General features: G+C 30.9%; 1 protein-coding gene across 1 annotated transcript; it reads right to left on the reverse strand.

The window, feature by feature from the left end:
* Window positions 1–108: 108 nt before the first annotated feature.
* On the reverse strand, window positions 109–24,963 carry LOC129976810 (zinc metalloproteinase nas-4-like). The gene is made up of 10 exons (XM_056090507.1): window positions 24,792–24,963; window positions 21,542–21,590; window positions 18,447–18,494; window positions 10,001–10,089; window positions 7,756–7,831; window positions 7,552–7,669; window positions 6,020–6,195; window positions 4,852–5,082; window positions 3,998–4,108; window positions 109–235 (listed from the first exon to the last, which is right to left on the reverse strand). The coding sequence occupies exons 1-10, from the start codon at window positions 24,951–24,953 to the stop codon at window positions 186–188; spliced, it is 1,110 nt and encodes a 369-aa protein (XP_055946482.1). The 5' UTR covers window positions 24,954–24,963; the 3' UTR covers window positions 109–185.
* Between the last annotated feature and the right edge of the window lie 257 nt (window positions 24,964–25,220).

Raw genomic sequence — 25,220 nt, forward strand, 5'->3', positions numbered from 1 at the left:
TATGCAGTATACGAGAAAATAAAAATAATAATGATTGTTTATTTGTGAGTAAATAAAAAACAAACACAGTCAGACTTTTAAATTTATATGCTTTATTGAAATATAAAAATTATGAATGTCAATGAGATTTTGGTATCAAAATTTTGAAAGAAACACTGCTGATGATGAAAATAGTCCGTCATAACTCAAGTCAGAAGAGTCGTGTTTGTTCCTTCTATAGACCCCAGCAGCATTCCTGAAATGGAACGAAACAAATCAAAAAAGAGAATTACAAAGCTATTCATGAAATATAACACAAAATAGAGTCTCATATTTTTATAATAATATTTTAAATTGTTAAATCTCATCATTTTGAAAAAGGATAAATTTTATAAATATAACCGAGACAATATATATATATATATATATATTCTATTGGATGTTATCAATAGAACATTAAATATTCTTTAAATATTAAATACTTCTGGTATTTGACTGAAAAAAACTTATATTCGTTAGTAGGTTCAATTAGCTCAAAAGCGAGAGATGTTGCAAAAGATATTTATCTGTTTCAAAGGAAAGTGGGTGGAAAGAAGCATTACTCTTCTTTTCATTAGCTAAATTTCTAAACTTCGATGCTCGTACAAATTTTTGAGCATTTTATTAAAATTAAACGGAGTTTACTTGATTTCAATTTTAATAAATTGCTCAGTTCAAAAGTTCAGTTTTACATGCAAAAATATAAATACAATAAATATAAAAATATATTTACAGCAGTATTGAAACATCTAATTTCTTTTGATACAAACCAAATAAAATAAGGTATATAAGTATTTATCCACATAAATATTTTTTTTCTGTAAAAAATGCTAACTTAAGCTGAATAATTAATGTATAGATTTAAAAGTAAGATAACTTGTACTGAAATGGAAATGTTTTTTTATTATTTATTTATTTATTACTTATTGAAATTAAAGGTAAGAGGTAGCACACAAAATAAAGAGCGGGAATGTTCTTTCCGAAATGTCCTGAAGTACTTTCTAATAAATATGCTGACTCTCTCTCCCACCCAATTTTAAAATTATGAACTTTGAGCAAAGCTGTAAACACCACCAATGCTCAGATTTTTATTTTGAAAGTTTCGCGCATAAGCACTTTGTGCTTTGTAATATAATGAAAAAAAGTGAGTATGCACTTTTTTTGTAGACTAATTGAAATGAAAATATTACACAGAATTTAAATTTTGACATTAAAATCACATACTATATTTTATTTATCATTACATTTTTGAGTTAACCGTACTTAAATTCAAACAAATGAACAGATGAACAAGTGACAAACTCCCTTAATGGGTTTGGTTCAAAATAAGGAATCAGAATAATAAGGATTTACATTTTAGATGTTAAAACTGTTTATCAATTTTTATCTATATAGATGTAAATACTTTGTAATTCACAGACACACAGAAATACTTCCCACGAAACGATTTCCTTTTCAAAATCTAATAGGAAACTGCAAATTGATTTAAAGAATACATGCCAAATTCCATTAATATTACTCCAATCTTACTTACTTACTCCTTACTTGAAAAAATGAATTCACAGACAGGCAGAATTCCAAAAATGAGTCACAGAGGTTTAAGAAGTGGATATTCCACAAGATTTGGATTTCGACAGGATTTTTTTTTTAATTAATTACTAGCTGCCTTTGGCGACCAGCCGGTTCACCAGTATTACCGCTCGCTACAATTTTCAATTAAATGTTTTAAGTAACTTGTCTCTTAATAGCTTCTCAAACAAAACATTTTTAATCTTCAAATTTTGATAGTCATACCAAACTTATACTGTTGTTTAGATCGTTTCGTTCAATTTACTATATATATTTTGCTAATGTGTCATTTCCGGTAAAACTTCAACTTTAATTTAAAGTGGAAATGCTGAAATTGCAATTAATGTAAAGATATTTGTTAATGAAACCAAGCGTTTTATTTTATTTATCATTTTGGTTGTTATTTATTTATTATTATTATTATTGAATATGAGTACTGCAAACAGAATCGTTCGGTATTTAAGTCTTATGTGAACTACAAAATATTTTTCATAATTTGCGTAATATCTCAAAGAATAATTCAACAAAAATTTCTCAGATTCAGCATAAAATTCAGTTTTTAGTTTTGCTTTCAAAAGGATTGAAATGAAATCAATAATAATATTTTGTTCCGGCCTATAAATATATTTCAAAAATTATGAAGTCTAAATTTTATGCAGTAAGGTATCATATTCTGAGAAATATTCTGGACACACCAAATTTTAAATAAATGAATGAATGTTTCTATTTTCCACGATTAACTACGACTGATTTATGAAGTTTTGAATGTTAAAAATTTAGAAAAACTCAACATTTTCATAATCTTAGGCCAATTAATCTTGAGAAACCTTCGAGCTGATTGGCGTATTTTCTTTAAAACGATCGATGGAAAATCTAAAATTAAAAAATAATTATTAATTTTTTTTTTTTTTTTTTTTTGAATAGTGATATTCAAATTTTTATAAATCAGTCAGTTTAAGTGATTGATTTTGTTGATTGGATATTAATTCTTTATTTAAAATATTAGTGTTTCAAGAACATTTTGTTAAACGTGATTTCCACAGCAGAAGCTTTATGTAAAATCAAAAATTCGTTATATATTAGAGTATTTATTGGATCAAGTTACATAAAATATAATTATTTTCCATTTTGACCATTTTAGCAGATCTGTGTCTATTACTAAAGGTTTACAAATTAGAAGTGTGGCCCTGATTTGAATGGATATCCTGTTCATATCAAACAAAACTTGCCTTAAAATAAAACTGATTTATTGGATTAATAATACCGATAGTGTAAAAGATCATAAAATAATTTTTCTTGAATTTTTTTTTTAGAAAAAAATAATATTTCATATTTGTTTCATTTCCTACAGTCATATTTTTTAAAATCATATTTTTGCAGATTTTATTTCCAAAAAGATTTAATTTATTTTTAAATGGAGCTTTAATCGATGTGATGGCAACACTTTGAAAAAAGCTAATTTTTTCCCCATGAATGCGAAACGTGCTCGTGCAGCTTAAATTTTATTTTTATTTTGTACGAAAAAAAATGTTGAAAAATATAGTTAAATTATTTATTTAAAAATTAATTAAAAATAGAAATTTAATTTTAAGGTTAAAACATTGGTATCATTTAAAAGATAAATTTTTGATCTTTAACCTTGATGTAAAAATCTTTTTTGTGCGGTAATATTTTCCGAAGTTATAGCAGAAACACGCTAAAATTTCGCTTATTTTTTAAATAAATAAAATTCTAATTAAAAATTCGAAAAAATAACCCAAGCCTCCAAGGTATACACGTGCCACATTTCGTAGCTGTAGGTCGAACGGTCTGGCCTGTAGAGCGCCAACACACACACACACACACACACACACACACACACACACACACACACACACACACACACACACACACACACACACACACACACACACACACACACACACACACACATTCACACACACACACATTGAGCTTTCTTATATGTAAGTATAGATTATCACGATACTTTCTTTTTGTATAGTTCGTATATGAGAAACAAAGCTCTCCTTTCTCGTAAGAAGTTAATGGTAGCAGCGAAGGGCATAAAACAGATACGAGAGACTACAAGTTTGCGTTGTACCATTTTCGATTTACCCCAATAACGACTGCATCAGCACAGCTAGGCAAGAGGGAATTTGGCATCACCTGGGTCTACAGTTTGGTCGAAACAAAACATTTTTGGTTTTCTTCCACTTACGTTGAGATTTTGTGGTACTCTTGATTTATTTCATTAAAAATTTGGTTATATTTCTGACTGTATTTGCATTATATTATTGAAACCTTGAAATGTTATGAAAAACGAAAACAAATGCAGATCATTGTATTAACTTTGAAGTACAACAAAGGAATTATCATTATTATTACAACATTTGGATCGTTTTAAACTTACGGCATTGATTGCAAGACTTCCTGCAGTTGGTAAGCATCCATTTAGGATTCTTTTTGCATTCCCCAAGTTCAGCCCATCCTCTGCACTGACTATCTTTGTCCTCACATACGTCTATAATTATAAAAAAAAAATCGAATTAGATAATTAGCAGAAAAAAGAATTGATCAACTCAAAAATGCAGTGGCTATTGGGAATTTCTAAACTCAAGTTTATATCAAGCATTCAGTATCTGCATCATAATTTAACAAATGTAGCGGTTACATAACTCAATTACCTTCTCTTTTGACACAACAGATGGCGTTACTTTATTAACATCAAGATATATTTCCCATGATCCTCCTTGGAGGTTCGTTATTAGATTATATTCTAGTGAGTGTCGTGTATTTTCGTGTTCGTATTTGTTTTGCCTTGTGAAATGTGGAACTTAGAAAATAATTAAATAGCTGTTCCTGAAACTCGTCTAGAAAATAATTAAATAGCTGTTCCTGAAACTCGTCTAGAAAATAATTAAATAGCTGTTCCTGAAACTCGTCTAGAAAATAATTAAATAGCTGTTCCTGAAACTCGTCTAGAAAATAATTAAATAGCTGTTCCTGAAACTCGTCTATTATTTTCATCTACCTTATAATGGAGTTATAACGAGTCTTGTCCCTCTACACAAATAAATATTCGAAAAAACAGTGTTAGTCATTAATTACATATAGCAATCGAAAGTGGAGATGCGTTTTCCATATTGAGTTTCTATAATCTCGTAAAAGATACTGGAACTAGAATTTTAGTTATCGTAATACATGTAATAACATAAAAATGGATTTCCATCTTTCTTAAAACTAATCATGTTACAAGATGCCCACCTTTGTGTAAAGATCCGCACTGGTACAATTTATTGATCTTCCTGAGGTCGGTTGGACTAAATCCTGATCTCTGTCCAATCATCACATTTCTCTGTTTGGGTAGGATGGTGGGTCTGTTGCGGTACTTGGTGAAATCGTAAGGTCCGTAATGCATGATGGAGCTGTAGTCGTAAGGCTCATTAAGATGGTGGAGGCGACCGTCCGTGTACTTAGCAAAGTTGTGCGTCTGACCTGGAAAACGAATACAGTTAATAGCTCTTCAAACTTTAGAAGCCTGTTAGATAAATGAATTTCTTGATCCTCTTATCCAAATATTTCGTAGGTCAAGATGCTGAAATTTGGTCTTTCATGTTGCTTATATGAAATAGATAGAGATACTTCGGATCAAGATTGAGATTTCAATTTTAAAAAATTAAGCAAAAAACTTGAGATTATACAGACAGAATGGTTTCCTAATCCCGGTGACAAATTATAAAGACTCGGCTTTATGGCACGGAGGTTTTAAAGTTTAAAATCTGATTTAAAAACAGATTCGCCGCGTATTTCGGTATGGTATATGCTAAATCTGAGATTTAAAAAATCAAACTTTTCCTCACTATTTTGAGACAAATTTGGAAAGGGACTTGTTAACAAACTCGGTCAGAATTGCGAAGCCAATTCCAAATTAGTGTTAAAAAATGCTAATTTCGGTAACTAAGCTAAACTAAATAAGTAGCTTTAAAATGGGATAGTTAATATTACTAATTGATTCAAAGATCTTCGCAATAAAACCTTAAATTATAATTCTTTTAATTCATTTTAGTTTTATCAGCTCACTTATCGCCACTTTCGCAAACGAATTATGAAATATGCCTCAAAAGTAATATATTTCTATTCAGGCTGAAATGAATGATAAATATTTAGGTTTTTCTAGCTTCGAATAGAATTTTAAAAAACCCAATCGAAGGGCATTTTTATATAGTGAAAATAGATTTCATTCACCGTTTATATTTAATTGTCATAAATAGTTCAGTTGAGAGGAAATAAAAATGCTTGAAAATAAGGTTCCGATAACAGCAACAAATGCTGTCCGGACTACAGCGTAATTTAACAGTCCCTTTATATCAGTTTTACATTTTAAATTAAGGTCAATTGAAAATGCATGCATTGGAAAGATTTCGACTATCACCTTCCTGAACATTTTCCCATAAAATGGTGACGTAATTATCCCTGTCTGCCCTGCTTTGCTCGTGCCAGAAACCTACTGCATGCATGAATTCGTGGATAATGATGCCCACGAACATACAACCATCGCCGAGGGATAGCAGTTGTTGACCACCGTCTCTGCCAATCATGGAGAAGCACCTGTTAAAGAATAAGATAGAAATATGAAATCTTGCATACCTATGTGCAGCTCGGACCCGTTTTTACTATTACGCGATCCTAAGCGATCGCTTAAGAATATCGCTATAATAGAGAGATTGTTTATGAAACGGAACAGTCAATTGTTCATCAGATCTAAATTCTTTGCCGAAGGCTTTGAATTGCAATACGTGTTTAACAGCTATAAGGAATTATTAATTATGCGAATGAATTGTTCTTGCTTAAAAAGCAAATTAATCAATATAATTAAACCTCGCTTTACAAGCGATTCTCATAACGACCAAAACAAAATATAATAAAGTGACCTGCTTAACGAGCGATGTTTCGCAGAACGAGTGGCGAGTGAACATCTTAACGTCACATGCTATTGAACATCTTAACGTCACATGCTATTGAACTTGGAAGAAGTTTCAGATTTATATCGTTGTATAAAGCGATTCCAAAGGTTTAAAGCAATGTCTGTAAAGCTTTAATCAACAAAACTGTATCTTTGATCAAGATTATGGGGCTAAAGGCTGATAGCTGGTGAAGTTGTTGCAAAAAATATAGCCATAACTACTAGAAGAACTTACGGAACTGCATTCTGTGTCGCAGCAAAAGGCTGCGGAGGAGATTTGGTCGGAGGAGATAACAGACACAATAATGCAGCAATCTTTCAATAAAATAAGGAAGATACTGAAAACATGGGGAATTATTGTGTCTTACGTTAAGAAGCATCATCCTGATAAAACAGTAGCTATGAGAGTTACAAATTCATTTAACGATATTGCTGTGTCTCATTTTCATCAAATTTTTTATTGTAATCATAGAAAATCATTAAAAAATTTTCTTCTAAAAAGAAGCATGCATCATAAATGATAAATTACATTATTATAAATTTGTTTAAATTTTTTTTTTTTTTTTTTTTTTGAATGGAACGCATTGTCTTATTTTCATGGATTCTTCTGGAAAAAATTGTTTTGCTTAACGAATAAGATTCGGGGAAGAATTATACTCGTTAAATGTAGTTCCATTATATAACTAAAAATTGTTCCTTTTTTTAATAATTTAAATTATATTTTGTTACTTTAAAATCAATCAATAAATATTTTTTGCATCGAATTTGTTAATTCAGGTAGGTTTATGAATTTGTAAGTTCACAATGGTAAGAAGTGCATGGATTTTCTTTTGTGCATGAAAGGTAAATAATTTGCACCGATCTTGGCGCAAGTGATCCAAACATTCAATTTATGAACCTCCAAAACTGACAAATTCACATGGACATCAGAGTCCCATATCTTATACTTTAAAGGTCTTATGCACGTTTCAAAAATATGAGAGAAACAAGAAAAATTTTACCCTTCTCTGCGAGTGACGAAAACAAAATCCACTTCGTTACTCCTTGGCACAAATCGAATACAAGTGCTTTTGTGGTACTCCTCTATTGCTCGAGCAATAATACTTCGTTCCTGGTGATCTGCAAACAAAGATGCGTTCAGTTTCAGCATGAGCTACAAGTAGTCTGATAATCAAATGGCAAAAATAAAAAAAATAGTGCCTTACTAAATGTGTTGGCTATGACATATGGAATGACACCTCTCGGCCATTTCATGTGGCTATCTCGTATGGCATTTCTCTCCTATGGGAAGAAACATGTATATCATGTATACCAAACGCAATTAATCTTGTTATCCGACAATTGCAATAAAACTTTGAATAAATATAAATAATAGTATTTAATGAATGTTAAACAAAAAGAAATAGGCACAGATGAACTTCAATATTAGATGGTGATCAGTTTTGTTAAACTAAGTGTTCTGACCGGCACAGAACAGCATAGGTATGAATGATTAGTTGAGTGGGTAAGGACATGGAAGGACTTAACTTGTGATCAGCTGGTCATTGTAATTTCGTGTTCTTCTTTATCACACTAAAGAACAGTCGATGAAATCTCGAGTACAGCATACATCTCAGAAATGTTGGATCAGGATATCGGTCTTTACATAGTTTTTGTAATGAATATTTCTGTTTTCTTTTTTCTTTTTCCTTTTTTATCTATTTTGTTGTTACCGACCACTTTTAATCTTATTTTCATAATATAAGGGATCTTCCACTTTTTTTCTTATTTTGTTTTCATATCTGACAATTTAATTCCCAGGTATATCCTTCTTTCATAACCCAGTGTTCATGGTAATCCTCATGAAAAAGTATTATTTCATTCTCAGTTCATCTTCCTCGATTACAAAAAGTTTTTTTTTACCCCTTACTTTTTCAAGTTCTATATAAAATAATCAAATAATCCATTATTTGATGACAAACCTGTGCAAGTTTGAGGTTCGCACTCGCAACGTTAGGGTTCATAGTCGAGTAACAAAGCCACTAGACAAAAGCGTACAGTAATTTCCGGAGGTTGTTATCTGGCTTATGAAGTTACCACCACAATACTCCTCCACCAGTGAGTCGGTGGGGTTTATCGAGCCAGTTATGGCGAGCGACGCACGCGATTATCGAGCCAGGCGTTATGGCGGGCGACGGCGAGGGTGTGTGAGTGGTTGCTGCCAGTAGATGGAGCCTCGACAGCTGAACAAAGGATGCCGTTGTTCAGAACCAGGGTCACCGATGTGCAAGTTTGAGGTTCGAACTCGCAACGTTAGGATTCAAAGCCGAGTAACAAAGCCACTAGATAAAAGTGTACACTCATCTCCGGAGGTTGTTATCTGGCTTATGAAGTTACCACCACAAACCTAACATGTTTACAGCCAGAATAGAACCTAATCTCAATTCCTTCAATCCTAATGGAAAACATTGGGAGAAGGATGGTTCAAGTTACATAGATTTAATCATAGGAAATTTGTTTTAAGTTTCCTTTCTTTATTATTCATAGGAAAAAATTTACAAAAAAAATTATTTATCTTTTAATTTTTTTCTACTTTGTTACATAATATTATTTATTTACATTAAAATTTCAAAAAATGGAAATGTAAAAAATTATTTTGATAATCTACATAAACTCTCTCGATTATCCGAGGGTTGATTAATTGTGTTTGTTAATCCCGAATTATTGTAAAATAAAATGAAATAACTTGAACTCGCAAAAAGAGGACAGAAAAAGTAAGCAAACAAACGTACCAAAAAATAATTATGATTTTTTTTTTTTTTTTTACCGATCAGTAAAAAGAATCACAATACGAATCAAATATTGGTACCCGTTTCGTTCCCCCTTTTTTTACTAAAAAAGTAAAGAACACCTTGTAAGCAGAGAAATCTATTGTTTATCAGGACGAAATTGTATATGTGCTATAAATTTTTTTAAAAATTATGCATTTTTGTGTTGATTGGGTCTTTTTTTTTTTTTTTTTTTTTTTTTTTTTGCCATTTTGCGGCTTAACTACGGTTGTCGCATTTGCAATACCATAATGATAAGGAGTTTCAATTAATTACACATATAGTTGCAAAATTTAATTCCATAGCTTGTTTATTACAGGTTTTTCATTTGGTTACTTTTTTTGTATATTAAAAAATAATTTTCTAGTTATTTATGCTGAAATCACAAGTCATTCATTTTTTGCCTTGCCACTACCACTACTAAAGAAATAAATATATTCAAAACATCAGAGAACTGTTTCTTTCTTTTTTTATTTCCTCAGTTAAAACTAAGGAAGAATTGGAATTAACTAAGGCACATATTTTATTTCCCATTGTTTTATTTTCATTGACAATTTTTTTATGCAAAAGATGCTGAAGCTGTTTGATACTGGACAGTTTCGAAATGAATGAAGCAAAAAGGAAACAAAACTGATCACAGTACTTGAACCAATTTCGGATCTTTGATGTCACCCTCGAAGTACCCTGACTTGTGAAGTGGATCAGTTCCTTTCTCCGGAGCAAAGAATTTTTCTGAAAAAAAAAAAAATATTTAAATTTTCTTAGAGATTAGAGAAATTTTTAAAAAATTAACTTCGCTAGAATAAAAACAGTAAACATATGCGATTTAAAAATAGAATGTCCAACTTCTTTTATGAAAATAACAAACACAAACACACACTGTCATTAAATAACAGCGAGTTAAGCTATTCCTTTTCAAAATTTCACGATAGTGGTGCCATCTCTTGAAAATAATTAGGATTCACTAATGGCTTTTAGCTCGCTTTTATACCTAGATCACTAACAGCAAAAAAATTTTATAAGCTACAATACTGATATTAAGCGGCAAAATTATATATGAAAAATATATAAAGAATTCGATCTTATAGTCTGAAACATCAGCTTTATTCGTCTGTCAAGACTTCGCTTGACTTGATTGTAACAGCCGTTTCACTCAATGTCTTATGCTTTTTACATCACAAACTTTACAAGAAAAATGTTAACCTGAGTAGATTATCTTGTTTAAAAAATTATCTACATTTTGAAATATGTTAATGTGTCAATTAACATTATACTGGAAAGAGTAATATCTATTTTTGTTTATCTATTAAAACATTCATATTATTGTCTAGCTATTTCGAAGTATAGGATTATATAAAGAATAAGTGTTGCTACAAAATTATGTTTATAACTAATTTTGTAAAATTTATTAAAATTAAAGGAAAATTGATGATTGGTATCCGTGAAAAATTAATTATTATTTTTTAAGAGATATAAAAATGACTTCTTTAAGGAGAAAAAAATCGTTAAAATTTCGATAAATGTTTAATCAAAAATCTGTTTTAAATTCGTGACGAACCATTTCAAGTGAGCACCAACAAATTAGGAAGTAATTACATGCTAAATTCAGAAGTCCTAGATTCAGCAATCAACTTTGTGGAGAGTTGTGAAAGATTTTTTTATCACGTATGTGGCATCACGGATACCAGTTTATTACGAATTGTCTAATAAATTACCAAAATAATTTGTTCCATCAGAACTTTGAACAAATAGTATTAAATTTAATACGGATCTCAAAGCAATTCGTCTAAGTGAATAATTTGGTGTTTAGGGAGAGATTTGTTGTTTAGATTTAGGTTGGCCTTTAATTCCTTTGAATGTCTGTGCAGGTTGAAGTTCATAGCCGAGTAACATAACCACTAGACAAAAGAGTACTCTCTTCTCCGGAAGTTGTTATCTGGCTTATGATGTTACCACCACAATAGTCCCCCACCAGTGAGTCGGTAGAGTTTATCGCGCCAGTTATGGAGAGCGACGAACGTGATTATCGCGCCAGGCGTTATGGCGAGCGACGAACGTTGTTATCGCGCCAAGTGTTATGGTGGGCGACGGCGAGCGTGTGTGAGTGGTTGCTGCCGGTAGATGGAGCCACGACAGCTGAATGAAGGATGCGGTTATTCAGAACCAGGGTCACCAATGTGAAGGTTGAAGTTCATATCCGAGTAATATAACCACTAGACAAAAGAATACTCTCTTCTCCGGAAGTTGTTATCTGGCTTATGATGTTACCACCACATGTCTTTGAACTCATTCATCTAACCTTCAAATTCTTCCATAATCCTTTCATTTTAATCTACATTATAAAACAGTAGTATAGAATAGCATTAACAAAACTTAGAAATAAACAAAAATATAAGCATTATTAAAATTCCAATTAAAAACTATTTCTGAAGCAATCTAGAAAAAAACTAAAATTATTTCTGAATCAAACTAAAAAGGATACAATTCTATTTAGAGAGCGCTAATGCTGCTACTACTAAAACACACATGAACATAACTAATAAAAAGGAATAAAAATAGAATCAAAAGTAAAAAATAAAAAATAAAAAAAAAGAATCCGACCTGAAGACTTTCTCAAGGGTCACTCTCAGGCAGAGATTCAAATAAAGGGATATTTTCTGTGAGGGATCTGACTTTTTGTTCATTTTTTACAGAAATAAAACAATAAATTACATAAGGTTGTATTTTATATAATGTACTAGCCGCCTTTGGCGACCAGCTGGTTCGCCAATATTAATGCACGTTAAAATTTTAATAATTAAATATTTTATGGAACTCCCATTTTAATTGCTTCTTCATTAAAATATTTTAAAACTTCAAATTTTAATAGTCATATAATTCACTCATATTATTATAAAGGCCTTCAGCCATAACGTAATATGTATCTCTCTAATTTTCTGTTAGCTCCCGTAGAATTCATGCTTTAAATTAAAGTGGAAATGATTAAACTGCAATAAATATAATAATATTTTTTTTTACTGAAACAAAGCATTTTTTTTTAAATATGAGTACTGAAAACAGAGTCACTGAGTATTTAAACCTTATGGCCACTAAAGAATATTTTTCTTAATTTATATAATATCTCAAGAAGTTTTCAACAAAATTTTCTCAGATTCATCATAAACAGATCGTTTAATTAACAATGTTTAGTTTCAAATGCATCAAACACTAAAAAAATAAACAGAATCGTTTGAAATAATCTGTCGGAAACATATTAAACCATCAAAACCAAATCCGCATCCGTTGAAAATATTTGTCAACAATAAGAAAACAATGCGCATGCGTGAATTTTCAACGCCAATTATGCTAAAGCAAATGCGCGAATTTTCTACTCCAGTTTGGGTAACGCTATGCAGATTAGAAATTTTTAATTTCCTTTATTTTGTTTTATTTTAATTCAAAAGTACTTCAGAATGAATCTGAAAGATCGATTCATTAACAATGTTTAATTTTAAATGCATCAAACATTAAGAAAACAAATAGAATCGTTTCAAATAATCAGCCGAAAAATCTTAAGCCTAACCAAATGACTGTTGGGGAAAAAAATTGAAGCCGTACTCATTTGGCGATTTGAAGATTTTTTTGGCGGGAAAGTTAGTTTTTAATTAATAATTAAAATTCTAATTAAAAATTCAAAAAAAGGGCTATCCTATCTTTTAAGTTAGATCAAACTGCACATGGTGTGCAAATTTGATTAAAATCGGTTAAGTAGTTTAGGAGTCCATCGTGGACAAACAACGTGACACGTAATTTATATATATTAAGAAGATTGTTTTATTTCTGTAAAAAAATTATGTATCTCTTAGGCCTTAATTTCAGGGGATTTTCGGGTAACGAGGAGTCAATACTGTTGGACAAAAAGTCAGATCCCTCAAAGAAAATATCCCTTTTTTGAATTTCTGCCTGAGGGTGACCCTTGTGAAAGTCTTCAGGCCAGACTCCTTTTTTATTTTTTACTTTTGATTCTATTTTTATTCTTTTTTATTGATTAATAAAACTTACTGATTCATTAGAAGCAAATACGAAAGTTAACGAAATGACGGTATTTAGAATCGTATAAAAACATTAATGAAAGATTAAACAAAGCACAGAAACATGCCCAAAGAATAAATTGATAGCATTTGCCACGACAGCTGTCTAATAGGTTTGGAGTTTTCCGCAACGCTTGCTAATCGTAGAGCCTTGATGTCATAAGTCTTTTGATCTTCAAGACACAGTAAGTAGCAAAAAAAAAAAAAAAAAAAAAAAAACACCCATGTAATAAATCTAATTGGTATTAATGAGAAATGCAGAATACATTCTTTTTCAGTATATGAGTTTTAATTTATACAGAACTGTTGCTGAGTCAAATGGATAAATAATCCGATTATTTTATATCGAATTACGAGCATCTACGACATCAATTTAAAAGGACAATTGTCCTGAATTTTGGAAAGATTCAGAAGAATTGAGAAAAATTCCCGTTATAGAGCTGGAAATATCTTTCTCCACACCTGTTGTGTAAGATACCTTTTACTTTGAGAGCACAAAAACCGTTGACTTCAACTAAGTATTCGAGAATGAAATCGAAAAGGGGATTTTTTTCGAAACGATATACATAGAAATATACTTTTAATAACACATTATGTGCCTTAGAAACTCTTACTGATTTACGTAAAAATGTTTGTACAAAAATGAATCAAGCCTTCGTGCCCCGACATCCTAACAACTGAAATCCAATGGCATGACATCACAATCACGTGATGAAATTAACCACTTTCTTGTGACGTTACGTAACCACAAGTGTCAAATCTGTCAAACATATGCTTGATGCCACGTTATTCCCTCACACAAAAACAAAATTAATTTCAAAGTTTATGCATAGCATTATTTAATTATGTAACACCCGATAGCATGAATTGACTTTTTTAAGTGATCAAGAATTAATAAACTTCAAATAATTTTGGAACAAGCTGTGAAGCTGAAAAATTTGGTTTTGTTATACATATGTCCAATTTTGAAGCAATTCGAAGACTATTTCAGGACAGACTTCGTAAAAGTGAGTTGTTCTCAAATATCGAACGACACATAAGTAGGCACCCCTCTCCGCATTCCTCTTTGACCCTCGATATCAGAATAAATGTACACCAGAATCAAATTTAACACAAAAAGCCCTTTGGTGGAATCGGGTTTCATACCTGTAACCCTTCGACTCTGAAGCTGACATCTTACGAAAATCTGTTTTTGGTAAAATCTCGCTTATAGTTAATTCGAAAAATAAAATCACTCAAAACTTGTTGGATTGCCATACAGCCAGCCTCACATATGTAGCAAATTTCTAGAACTGGATTTCGAACTGTCTAGAACTCAGTGCCGAGCGTACTAAAGAAAATGGCTCTCGAACGTTCTAGAGTAAAGGGATCTCGAATCCTTTAGAGGAACAGGGATTCGAACCGGAGAACAAATGTTCATCCTTCTCATTTTTTTAAATTCGAATCTGAGTTATGATTTTTTTCAAATGTACATGTAGTGGACAATCCATCTTCTATTTGTTAATAATTTTGCATAGATTTATAGTTATGGTGCAAAGGCCACATTCAAAATGTTATTGTTCCATTTTTAGATTTTTAATCGCATACCATTGAGGGACCATATTTATGAAAGAGACTATTTGAGAGCGAATTTGGGCGACTTTTTTTCTTTCTCGCTCTCCCCTCCCCCCCTTCTGTCTTTTTTTTTTTTATGGAAGGGGGGGGGCGTTGATTTATCACTAACAAACAGTTAACACGCAATTACCAAAAAATGTAATATTATTTTGGATACCTTTTTTTTTTTTGTTTGTTCAGAAACTAGGATGAATAAACTTCCTCTAAATGGATTTCGTTTAAAATTTGATGGAAATATGCAAATTTGGCGATACTTATACTTGCCTTTCGTCTGCCTTCGAAAGTGTTTTTGAGTTATCAATTACAATATTTTTCTTTTGTATATTTCATATACAAGACAGTAAAAAAAAAAGCATATATTAATTTCAAATAGATTGATTTGATCGATTCTTTGAATTCCCGAAGAATCAGATTTTATGTAAAGGTTTTTGAGAACTAATAATTTGATGCGAGGTGGAAGTTATTTTTATAATCCTTGTTTATCACATCAATTAAATTACTCAAACAAATTCGTATAAAACTTCCTTTTAGTTCGGATTAAAAATTAAAGAAAGTTCATTAATTTAAAACGAGTTTCTTAAAATTTTTCCAATAACTTAAAATTGATTCAAAACTTTGGTCTGAAACACTGTACCATGATATTATTTTAAACTTGATTCTTCTATCTTTATTTTATTTTTAATAATGGCCCTTGATTACATACTTGTTACTTGCATTAAAAAAATGCATTTAAATCATCATTATTCTCGTCATTATCAAGAAGTAATTACTTATCAAATTCGACAGTTTTAGCTCCAATAATCTGCACGGTAGAGTATTTTGTAAGACTTTTAATAATGCATGTTGATTTTATAGATTACATGACAGTCTATAAAAACTATCACGTTAAAATTAAAAGAGGCTGGAATTAAAGGAATACGAAAACTCGCAACATGACATCATTTTATAATTGATTTATTTACCTTTTTAATTGTTTTTAAAATAATGACAAAAGTACCACGCACAAAAGATATATTTACTATCAATATAACGCATTTGAGGATAAACCCAGCAATTAAAACCATAAAAGATACTGTAAAATATGCTTTATAGTATTTTTAAAAATTTATTAAAATTAGAGACGAAAAATGGCACAGAAATAAAACTGATATAACTGAAAAGCTAAGCAGATGAATTTTAGAGCAAGTTACTTAATGCGATAATATACTCTGAAATTACTCTGGAAAAAATCTTCAAAAATATAAACTAATTTTTAATTACAAAAATCTAATGAACATTTTGGAAGACCTTTCTAAACAGATCTATTATCTAAAAAGTAATTAACAATGAATTTGTCAGCCAGCTTTAAGTACAACGTACTACACTCTAAGTAGTTTTGCACCATTTTTAATTGCTCATATTATACGATGCAATTTACAAATAATATTCTCGACTATAAATATTATCATGTTAACGAAAAGATACACATATGCAACTGAAAAATATTCGATACTTCATATAATTTTAATAAAAGAATTTTCTTGTGGTTGCATCTGCTGCTATCGTTAGAGCAAAGCACACACAATTTTTTTTTTTAGTTATTTCTAATTAAAGAAATTCTTTAACTATTGAGTTTTTAGTGCATCTATTCATTATTCAGCAAAAGAAACCAATCTAGCAGGTGTCCTATCTGTTAAAAGCTTGAAAACACGTGTTTAAAACAAAACAAAACAAACAAAAAAACAGCAAGCATTTTTTTTTTCTTTTCCACCCCCAAGTCCGTTTATTTTCCACAGTCGTAATCCCTCTGACAACTTTATTAGCGAAAGGGGACGTCCGTCAATAAAGCCATTAGGGGGAGGGGGATGAAAATCATAAATTTAATCCTTTTCCCAAGCAGTCTTGAGGTGGCAAAAGGGGAAGCAGAAAACATCCCCTTCTCTCCCCAGAAAATTTCTCCTCTCCCTCTCCATGTTCAGATTGTGTTGGGCAATAAAAGAGCGGATGCCCCTGAAAGATACCGGACACTTCAAAAGTAATAAATATAGTTCAAGGTCAATGGGATATAAGGATATTTTACAAAATGGGATGCAGCACTGACCACATGAATATTTTTTCGTTTGCTAGAGGCCTGACTTCTATTTTCAAGGAATCACGGAAACATACCAAAAACTAAAATTAAAGATACTACAGTTGTAATGCAAATGATGCCTCAAACAATATATATATTTTTTTTCGTCCCACGCATTTTATTTGTTTCACATAATTGATTTAAAACCCTATTAATATGTCTTTGCAGTGTTCCCAAGAGATGCGTCCAAGCAATTTAATTGAAATGAAATACAGTAGACTCCCAAATATCCGGGTTCAGACTATCCGGCCTAGTTTTCTTTTATCGTAATTAAATGAAGGTGGCAAGGCGTTGCAGAAGCAGTTATCTATTGTGGCTTTTTCTAAAATTAAAAACAATAAGTTTTGATTCTTACCTTAGCGTTAACTTTTCATATATGTGCAATCATTTATCAGTAAAAAATAAAATCAGTTTGAGTTAATTTACTTATTAATCAGGCCTACGACTTACTTTATCGTTTTGTTTATGTTTCCTGCATTTAAATTAGGGATTACAGAATTTGTGTTAAAATGTGAACAGTTAATATCCTTTAAATAATTTTTTCTCTAATAAATTCTTGGAACGTGCAGTGCAGTATATAAACATATAGTATAAACTTCCAGTATAGAATCTTCTATTTTAACTCGACACTTTACCGGCATTTTCGCCTATGATTCACCGGGCCGCGGTAGGGTTCACATTCTGCATGGCTTGAGATAAATGGAGAGCTTAGTACTCAATAAGAAGATAGAAAATATAACAATGAGTTTTGGTATTCATAGAACTCCGGTCTATCCGTTCTTTTTTTTTTTTTTTTTTTTTTTTATCCAATCTGCTCTTCTGCCACATTAGAGTGGGTACTCTGGAGTGTACTGTATAATCAATAATCCGGGAAACAAGCTGGTCACCAAAGACGACAAGTACAATATGAAATTTTCTTAACGGAACCTAATGGGAAATATTTAAGGAGGGAATATTTAAAAATGGGAGGCATTTAAGGACTGTTCCAATGTCACAGCGATAATAGAAATAGCGGAGGGTGGAGATTGTAGAAGCCACTTGCACTATATTGGGCTGGGTTCGTAAGAAAATAGGAAATGAGAAACTAGTGTTAAAAATAAATAAATGAAAATCTAAGTTTGTCATCGTTTTAAATACCTAATAAAAAGTGAAATATCTAGGTTACGAGATTTAAAACTAAATTTATCTAATTTAATTTCTAAATAATTAAGATTGTCTTAAAAGATAGTACAGAAATTCAAATACGAAGTAATCTATACTTCATGATTTATATATATATATAACCTTTTAATTACCTGGAAGAGTTTGCGCAGCTTCGAATTCATCCGGTGTTAAGGGCAATCCTGGAAATAAATGCAGAAAAATTACCATAAAAAAAAAAGATATCAAAAGGTCAAAGGAAAAAAATGTCAAACATTCTTTGAGACAAAAATAAATTAATTTAATTAAAAGAGTTTTAAAAGCACAGTTTTATTAACGCATTAAAAGGAAGAATTATTTTCTTTTAATTGCCTTCTCATTTTGTAATTAATAATCTATTAATATATATATTAACAAATTAATGTTTAAAAAATAATTTGCTTTTAATTGGTTCCACTCTTATGAAGTAAAATTTGAATCAGTAATTGATAATTATTCCTGAAAATAGTTAAATTCCTAATTGCCATCGAAAATACACAAGAGTACAAAATGTGACAACTAGCATATCAAAAAGTAAATAAATAATCAGTTACAAAATGCTAACATTATAAACATGAAAGAACTCAAGTTAAATAAATACAAGTGTTTAACAATCCAGATGAGAAAGAATTTTGTAATACAACTCCTATGATGAGTTTGAACTTTGAATAACTTTGATCTGTAAATTCTTGTGAACATTCATTTTCTGACATTTGTTTCCATTAAACGTAAATTATGAGTGCAAATCATATATTCAAACTTGAAATCATAATATGATTTGAAAATGATTGGCTATAAACCAGGCGTACGATTTTCCAGAAAATCATGAATATTCAAGACACAGAGTAAAAAGAATAAAGGCAATTTTTTATGGGACTTTTTTATATTTATTTTAACGAAGACATAAGAAACATGATTATTTATAATGTTTCTTTGAGACAAGATTGTCAAAGTTGAGACCCAAAATGGACATCTTTACGGCCAGAGGATGTAAGAGTATGTGACAAAATGTTTGATAAAGATTCCGTAAATTAAACAGCAGTTCTTGTCTTCATTTCACGCAAATCAGAGGTTTAAGTGAATTGGAGAGCAAATATTTGTTTACCTTAAATACTATGCCAAGATTCATTGAAAACACTGAGGTAAAATTCACAAATTTGTGATTCTTGAATATTGCAAATATTTGCTAGTCAGGTTTGAAAACACTCAGAAAATTAAAACATAAAATTGTTTCTATCTTCGAAAACACTTATCGGTGGGAACAATCATTTTCGTTTATGTAAGAAATATAAATAGATACAATATTACCAACATTCTCTTTGGACCACATTTGAAATGAATTGCTGTAGATAGGTCATCCTTTGAAATAGGAAAAATGATTATAGACGCGAGTGTCCAAAATGAATTTATTATTGTCATTATTTTTTCCAATTCCTACTATTAGTTCACACACTCCCTATATATATTTATATATCTTGTTACAATTTTCAATCGTTAATAAAATACTTTTTATTCATCCATTCAAATCCAAATACATTTTTTAAAACTTGTAGTGGATGACACTTCATGTTAATACAGTTTTTTTCAAATATCAATCCATTAATTATTAAATTTAATTAATTTTTAATACTTTAAATAGAGTTTTAGCTGTTTATAATGAAAACTGAAATCAACAGACAGTAGCTCAAGCGGTAAAATGAAAGGATTTCAGTATTTTTCACGTGAAGGTGAAGAATGCGAGTTCAATTCTTGCTAAAGAAGGAATTGATTTTAAAATTTATTTTTTTTTACATTATTTGTTGCATCGTATTTACGAAATAAATCTGTTCTACATAAATTAAAGATGCTTCTTCCCGTTCTGCTCATATAAATTTAGCTCTAGCATATTCGGCCCACGTTAACATTTGAATTTAATTAAATTTTCTTTGAATACATAACATTTACCAATATCTTCCCAATAATCTTTTAAATAATTGTTAGCGACTCTTCTGTGCCAGAAAAGCTTGGTTCATAAAGATGCTGTATTTACTTCTTTACACTTGAAAATATCGCTTTAATCAAGCGTTTATAGTTTCGTATTACAATAGACTTTCTTGACAATATCTATAAGAAGACGAAGAGTAGAAATAGGCAACAAACAAAATAAAGAGTGCAGTTCCATTAGCAAACAGACAGTGACAGTTGAAGTCAGATATTAAATCATTTCTTTCCTGAGGTTTTCTATAACAATTTATCTGATGATGAAAGAAGTCAAATTAAATCAGAGTGAGAGGTCACCTCAAATCTTTCTCGTCTACTTTGTAATAAATGTGTTATTCTCCTCTTGCTGCCCATTTAAAAATTGTGGAAATTGGCCAAAAACAAAACCGTCAACACTACGAGCAGCCATTTATTTATTTATTTTATAAGTGTGGCACTTGAGCGTTTCGTGCTTCTCATTATAAAAAGGAAAACTAAATATACTTCTTCGAACTTCCTTTTTCCGACTAATTAAAATTAGAATTGGACAGATAACTACAATTTTTGATTACAAGATCACGGACCGAATTTCGTTTATCTAAGTCGTTGCTTATTTGAATTATCGCGCTTAAATGCATGCGAATATACAGACCAGATGATTTACCCTTTCCCAATTTTGAAAAATTTGATACACATCTATATTTCAAATGCTACAACTGTGTACCAAATGGTATCTATGTAGCTCCTTATATTTTACAGCTACCGTGTGCTCTTGCAATCAGACAGAGACAGAAAAGTTTCTTGCGAGTGGATTTTTTTTCAAAATTTGGTGCAATTCCACATAGTTTGGTGTAAAAGCTGCATGCCTAACTTCATCTGTCTACCTCAGTGCATCTTTATCAAGTTCTAGGATAGACAGACGTAGTACCTAAAATGCGCTTTTTGGACTAAGGGAGATCTAAAATGTGGAAAAGTGTCAAACTTTTGAGGTCATATTTTTTAATGATTACTTTTTTTTCGTATATTTTGTATACGAGCAAATATAGATTGCTGGTAAGTTACTGCAGAGTATAAAAGGCTATGTACCCGTTCTTGATTTGCAATTTTCACTTACATTTTCTTACTGATATGCAAGTTCTTTGGGAGCATATGAGGTTTAAAAGGGGTTATGATTGTCAAGCATTATGTTTTTATGAAAAGCTCAGAAAAATCTAATAATCAATAAAAATGAATACAACATTTACACACTCACCGAATTCCTCTTGGTGCTCAACGTCAGAACTACCGCCATCCGCTTTGTTCTGAAATGAATTAAAAGTTGGCAGTTATTTAAAACAAAATATTTTTCATATATATATATTCCTGATTTCGACATATTTTTTATTATTTTATAATTATTTTATTTTGCATATATTTTACATAATTTTTATATTTCGGATTTAATGATTCATACAAGTTCATTGAAGACATCAATATTATTTTTTTAAATGTAATAATTGGACTACGGCTGGCAGAGATAAAGTTATAAAATTAGTATTGGTAATTTACGTTACTGTTGTTTCTAATGGCAATTGTCATAGACAAGCCCACTGACTTTAGAAGTTAGTGATTTTAAGCCAAGGATGCATCCCTTCTTTTTCAGTAGAGCCATCTAGGACCAAGAGTACGATTTAGCTACATACAGGCCACAATCCTTTTTTCGGCACGGACTTCATTCATTCATTCACAGATCAAAATTTGGACCTGAATCAGAAAACGATCACCCCTGATCCAGTACCCCCAGTGGCATTACTCTCGACAGGGAGAACTTTGTGACCACGACAAATTTATACGGGCGCCAGCCACCACACACACACACACACACGAAGAGTCTTCGGCCGGCAAGGTTCGAACTCGCAACCCAGAGACACGAATATAACGCCTTATCAATCAGGCTATCTAGGCCACTGTTAATTTAAGAAGTTGCAATTAAAATTACTTTTATTTTTGGACAAAAAAATCTAATTATCTAATTAATTTAATATTAAAATTAAACTAAATTTCACAATAAGGTAGACTCGCCACCTTCTTTAAACGCAGTCGATGGCTTAGAATAGTTTATATCCCTATTCCCTCTCCGCCTTACAGTGCCACTGCTATTGTTATACATCGTGACATACTTTTAAAAAGCGAAGGAGTAAAAACTAAGAAATATTGATACTCCGTATTAACTTGAACAATCCCGATTTTTAACTCTTTATCTTAGGTTAAATATGACCTGGTTTGTCTTACATTTTCATTAAATGTTCTAGATTTTACCGAATTTAGTTGATAAATAAAAAAGTTGTTTTAAAAAAAGATCGATTAGAAGTAATTTTTAAGCATGTGAGCTTCGAAATCATTCTCTTTCCCAACTTTCACATGAAGTATGTGTCTAACCTATGCAGAATATGGTCAGTCCAATGTGATCAATGTAAATGATTCAGCCTGAAGGGAAAATAGCATCAGAATTAGCAAAGCATGTTATTTATGCCCTCTTATCCTTTCCTGGTTTCCTAATCTTATTGCATATAACTATTTATTTCATTTGACTGACTGACATATTTGACATTATAAATATTTATTTCATTTGACTGAAATATTTATCCCGTTGACTTTACAAATCGCCTCTGGTGACAAGCTGGTTAGAATTAACACCGGGAATATTAGTTATGTTAAATTTCAATTAAATCATTTAGATATAACTTCAGACCCAAACTCTCAGACGTTAAATCATGTTATTGTAATTACCTTACAGAAATTTTGCTCACAGTTTAAGTGAATCTTTATAATGGAGATCGATCTTATGACATCAAGGCGGTGATAAAAAATGTAAATGTGCGATTCACCGTCTTCTAAATTTCACGATATTGAGGCTTTATTTATTTATTTATTTTTAATTCGTCTTATAAAGAACGCAGATTTTAAAAGAATCCTTCCTTTTTAGCTTTCAACAATGGAAGAAAAACCACGAAATCAAATATTTGCTAAAATAATGTAAATGGTTTCAATTTCAATGCTGCAATGTTGAAATTGTACAAAAAATATCTTTTTAAAAAAAAATTGCGAAAATTCAGAAAATACTTGCAAGGCTATAAAATTGGTATCATTAAAAAAAAATATGTTTTAATTTTAGAAACGCCCTAAAATGAATTTTTGTGCAAAAATATTTCCGAACGTTATGTAGGTAACATGCCAAAATTCAGTTCAATTTTTAATGAATTAAAATTCCCAATCTTGAAGTCAAATGATCAATTGTAGGCCGTCTGCGCAGTAAAGCGCCAACCAAACGCCAATCTTTATTATTAGTTGAGATTTACATATTTTTCGAATTTTGTTCAATTTTGTTGCGTTTAATAATAGCGCGTGTCTTGAATTATGCATCCGAGATCTTGAGCGCTCGGTTTCAAGCGTTTTTAATCCAGGATCTAAAAATCTCCTCTTTTTAATAAAACCTTAATCGCATTGTATAAAATCCCGAATTCATCTACTGTCGTGCACTTGGTACTTTACCTTTACTTGTTTTTAAAAAATCCACAAAAGCAAATTATCAGCAATTTTTAATATTTTGGTTTCGTATCAATTGAAATAATGTACCGTTTTTTATGACATGGGTTTATAAAATAAATTTAAATTATATGGAAACTTTTTGACAGTTTTTTTAAGCATACCTTTCATTGTGTTTCCAGTAATAGCTTGTTGAGCTTAAAAAATTCCACCTAGTTACTAAACTGTTGAATTTCTCTAGAAATTCAGTAAATTCTCGATTATTCACTTTGCATATTATACGTGGCTATTGAAAGAACTTAATCCCAAATGAAAAAACGGTTTTTGAGACTAAAAAATAAAGACAAGATTGGTATGACAATTTTCCTCTATGTTCCTCTATTGGTATGACATAAAATTTCCTCTATGTTTCTGAACATTTCTCCCCATTTTCCTCAGCATTTCTATTTTTATCTAAAATTTCCCCTATTTTTCCCTAAAATTTTCAGAATTTTTTCCAGTTTTACATTAAAATTTCCCATATTTCTCTCAAAGAATATTTATGGAAAAAAAAAAGAGGGAAATAATGAATTTCCTAAAATGAAATCGTCGCACGTACATATAATGTAGCATATATTTACTAAATCGAACGATACATGCAAAGTCAATCAAAGGTAAAATGATGTCAGACTAAAGCAAGAATTTGATAAAATCGTTCCTTACAAAAGTTTGCAGTTTATATTTTATAATTTTTATAAATGTATTAGCTCAAAGCATGATTCGGAAGCAAAAGAAACCATTGCAAAAATGAATTTCTAGTTTCAAAATTCGGTATCAAGAATTTGTGGAATTCTTAAGATTTTAAAAAGCGAGTCAGCCAGAATCTCCAGGAAATTCGATTACATATGAAATATTATACCACTTAATAAATATTTTTCTATCAAATAGTATATAATGAACAAGAATTGAAAAAAGATTGACAGATAATTGTTTCTCACTTGCGAGTCAAAGTATTTTTCATGGAATGACTCCTTCGGCAAATCCAGCTTCAGAATCCGATCCAATCTCCAGTTGTAGAGTAGATCGTTCGAAAGATCATCGCTTAAACCACCCCTACTCAACAAAAGCATGCCTAAGACTGCTAGAAGAAACATCTTCATGGAAGGTAAATTATACAATCGCAATTATTGACGAAAGTACCCAACGGTCCCGTTATATAAGCGTTATCTCTTCTGTCTCGTTTCCCCTATAATTAATCACCCAGGGTGTTAATCACCCTTCTTGATGATTTAATGACGTGGACGCACTCAGGTGACGTGGACGTTTCTCAGGTGATTTCTCACACCTTGACAGACCTTGACGTCAGGTAAAGAGTGCTGATGTTAGCCTCCATGCTGACGGGGGATGCATCATTCGTCTGATAGGGA

The sequence above is a fragment of the Argiope bruennichi genome, chromosome 1, assembly GCF_947563725.1.
Source record: "Argiope bruennichi chromosome 1, qqArgBrue1.1, whole genome shotgun sequence".
Lineage (NCBI taxonomy): Eukaryota > Metazoa > Arthropoda > Arachnida > Araneae > Araneidae > Argiope > Argiope bruennichi.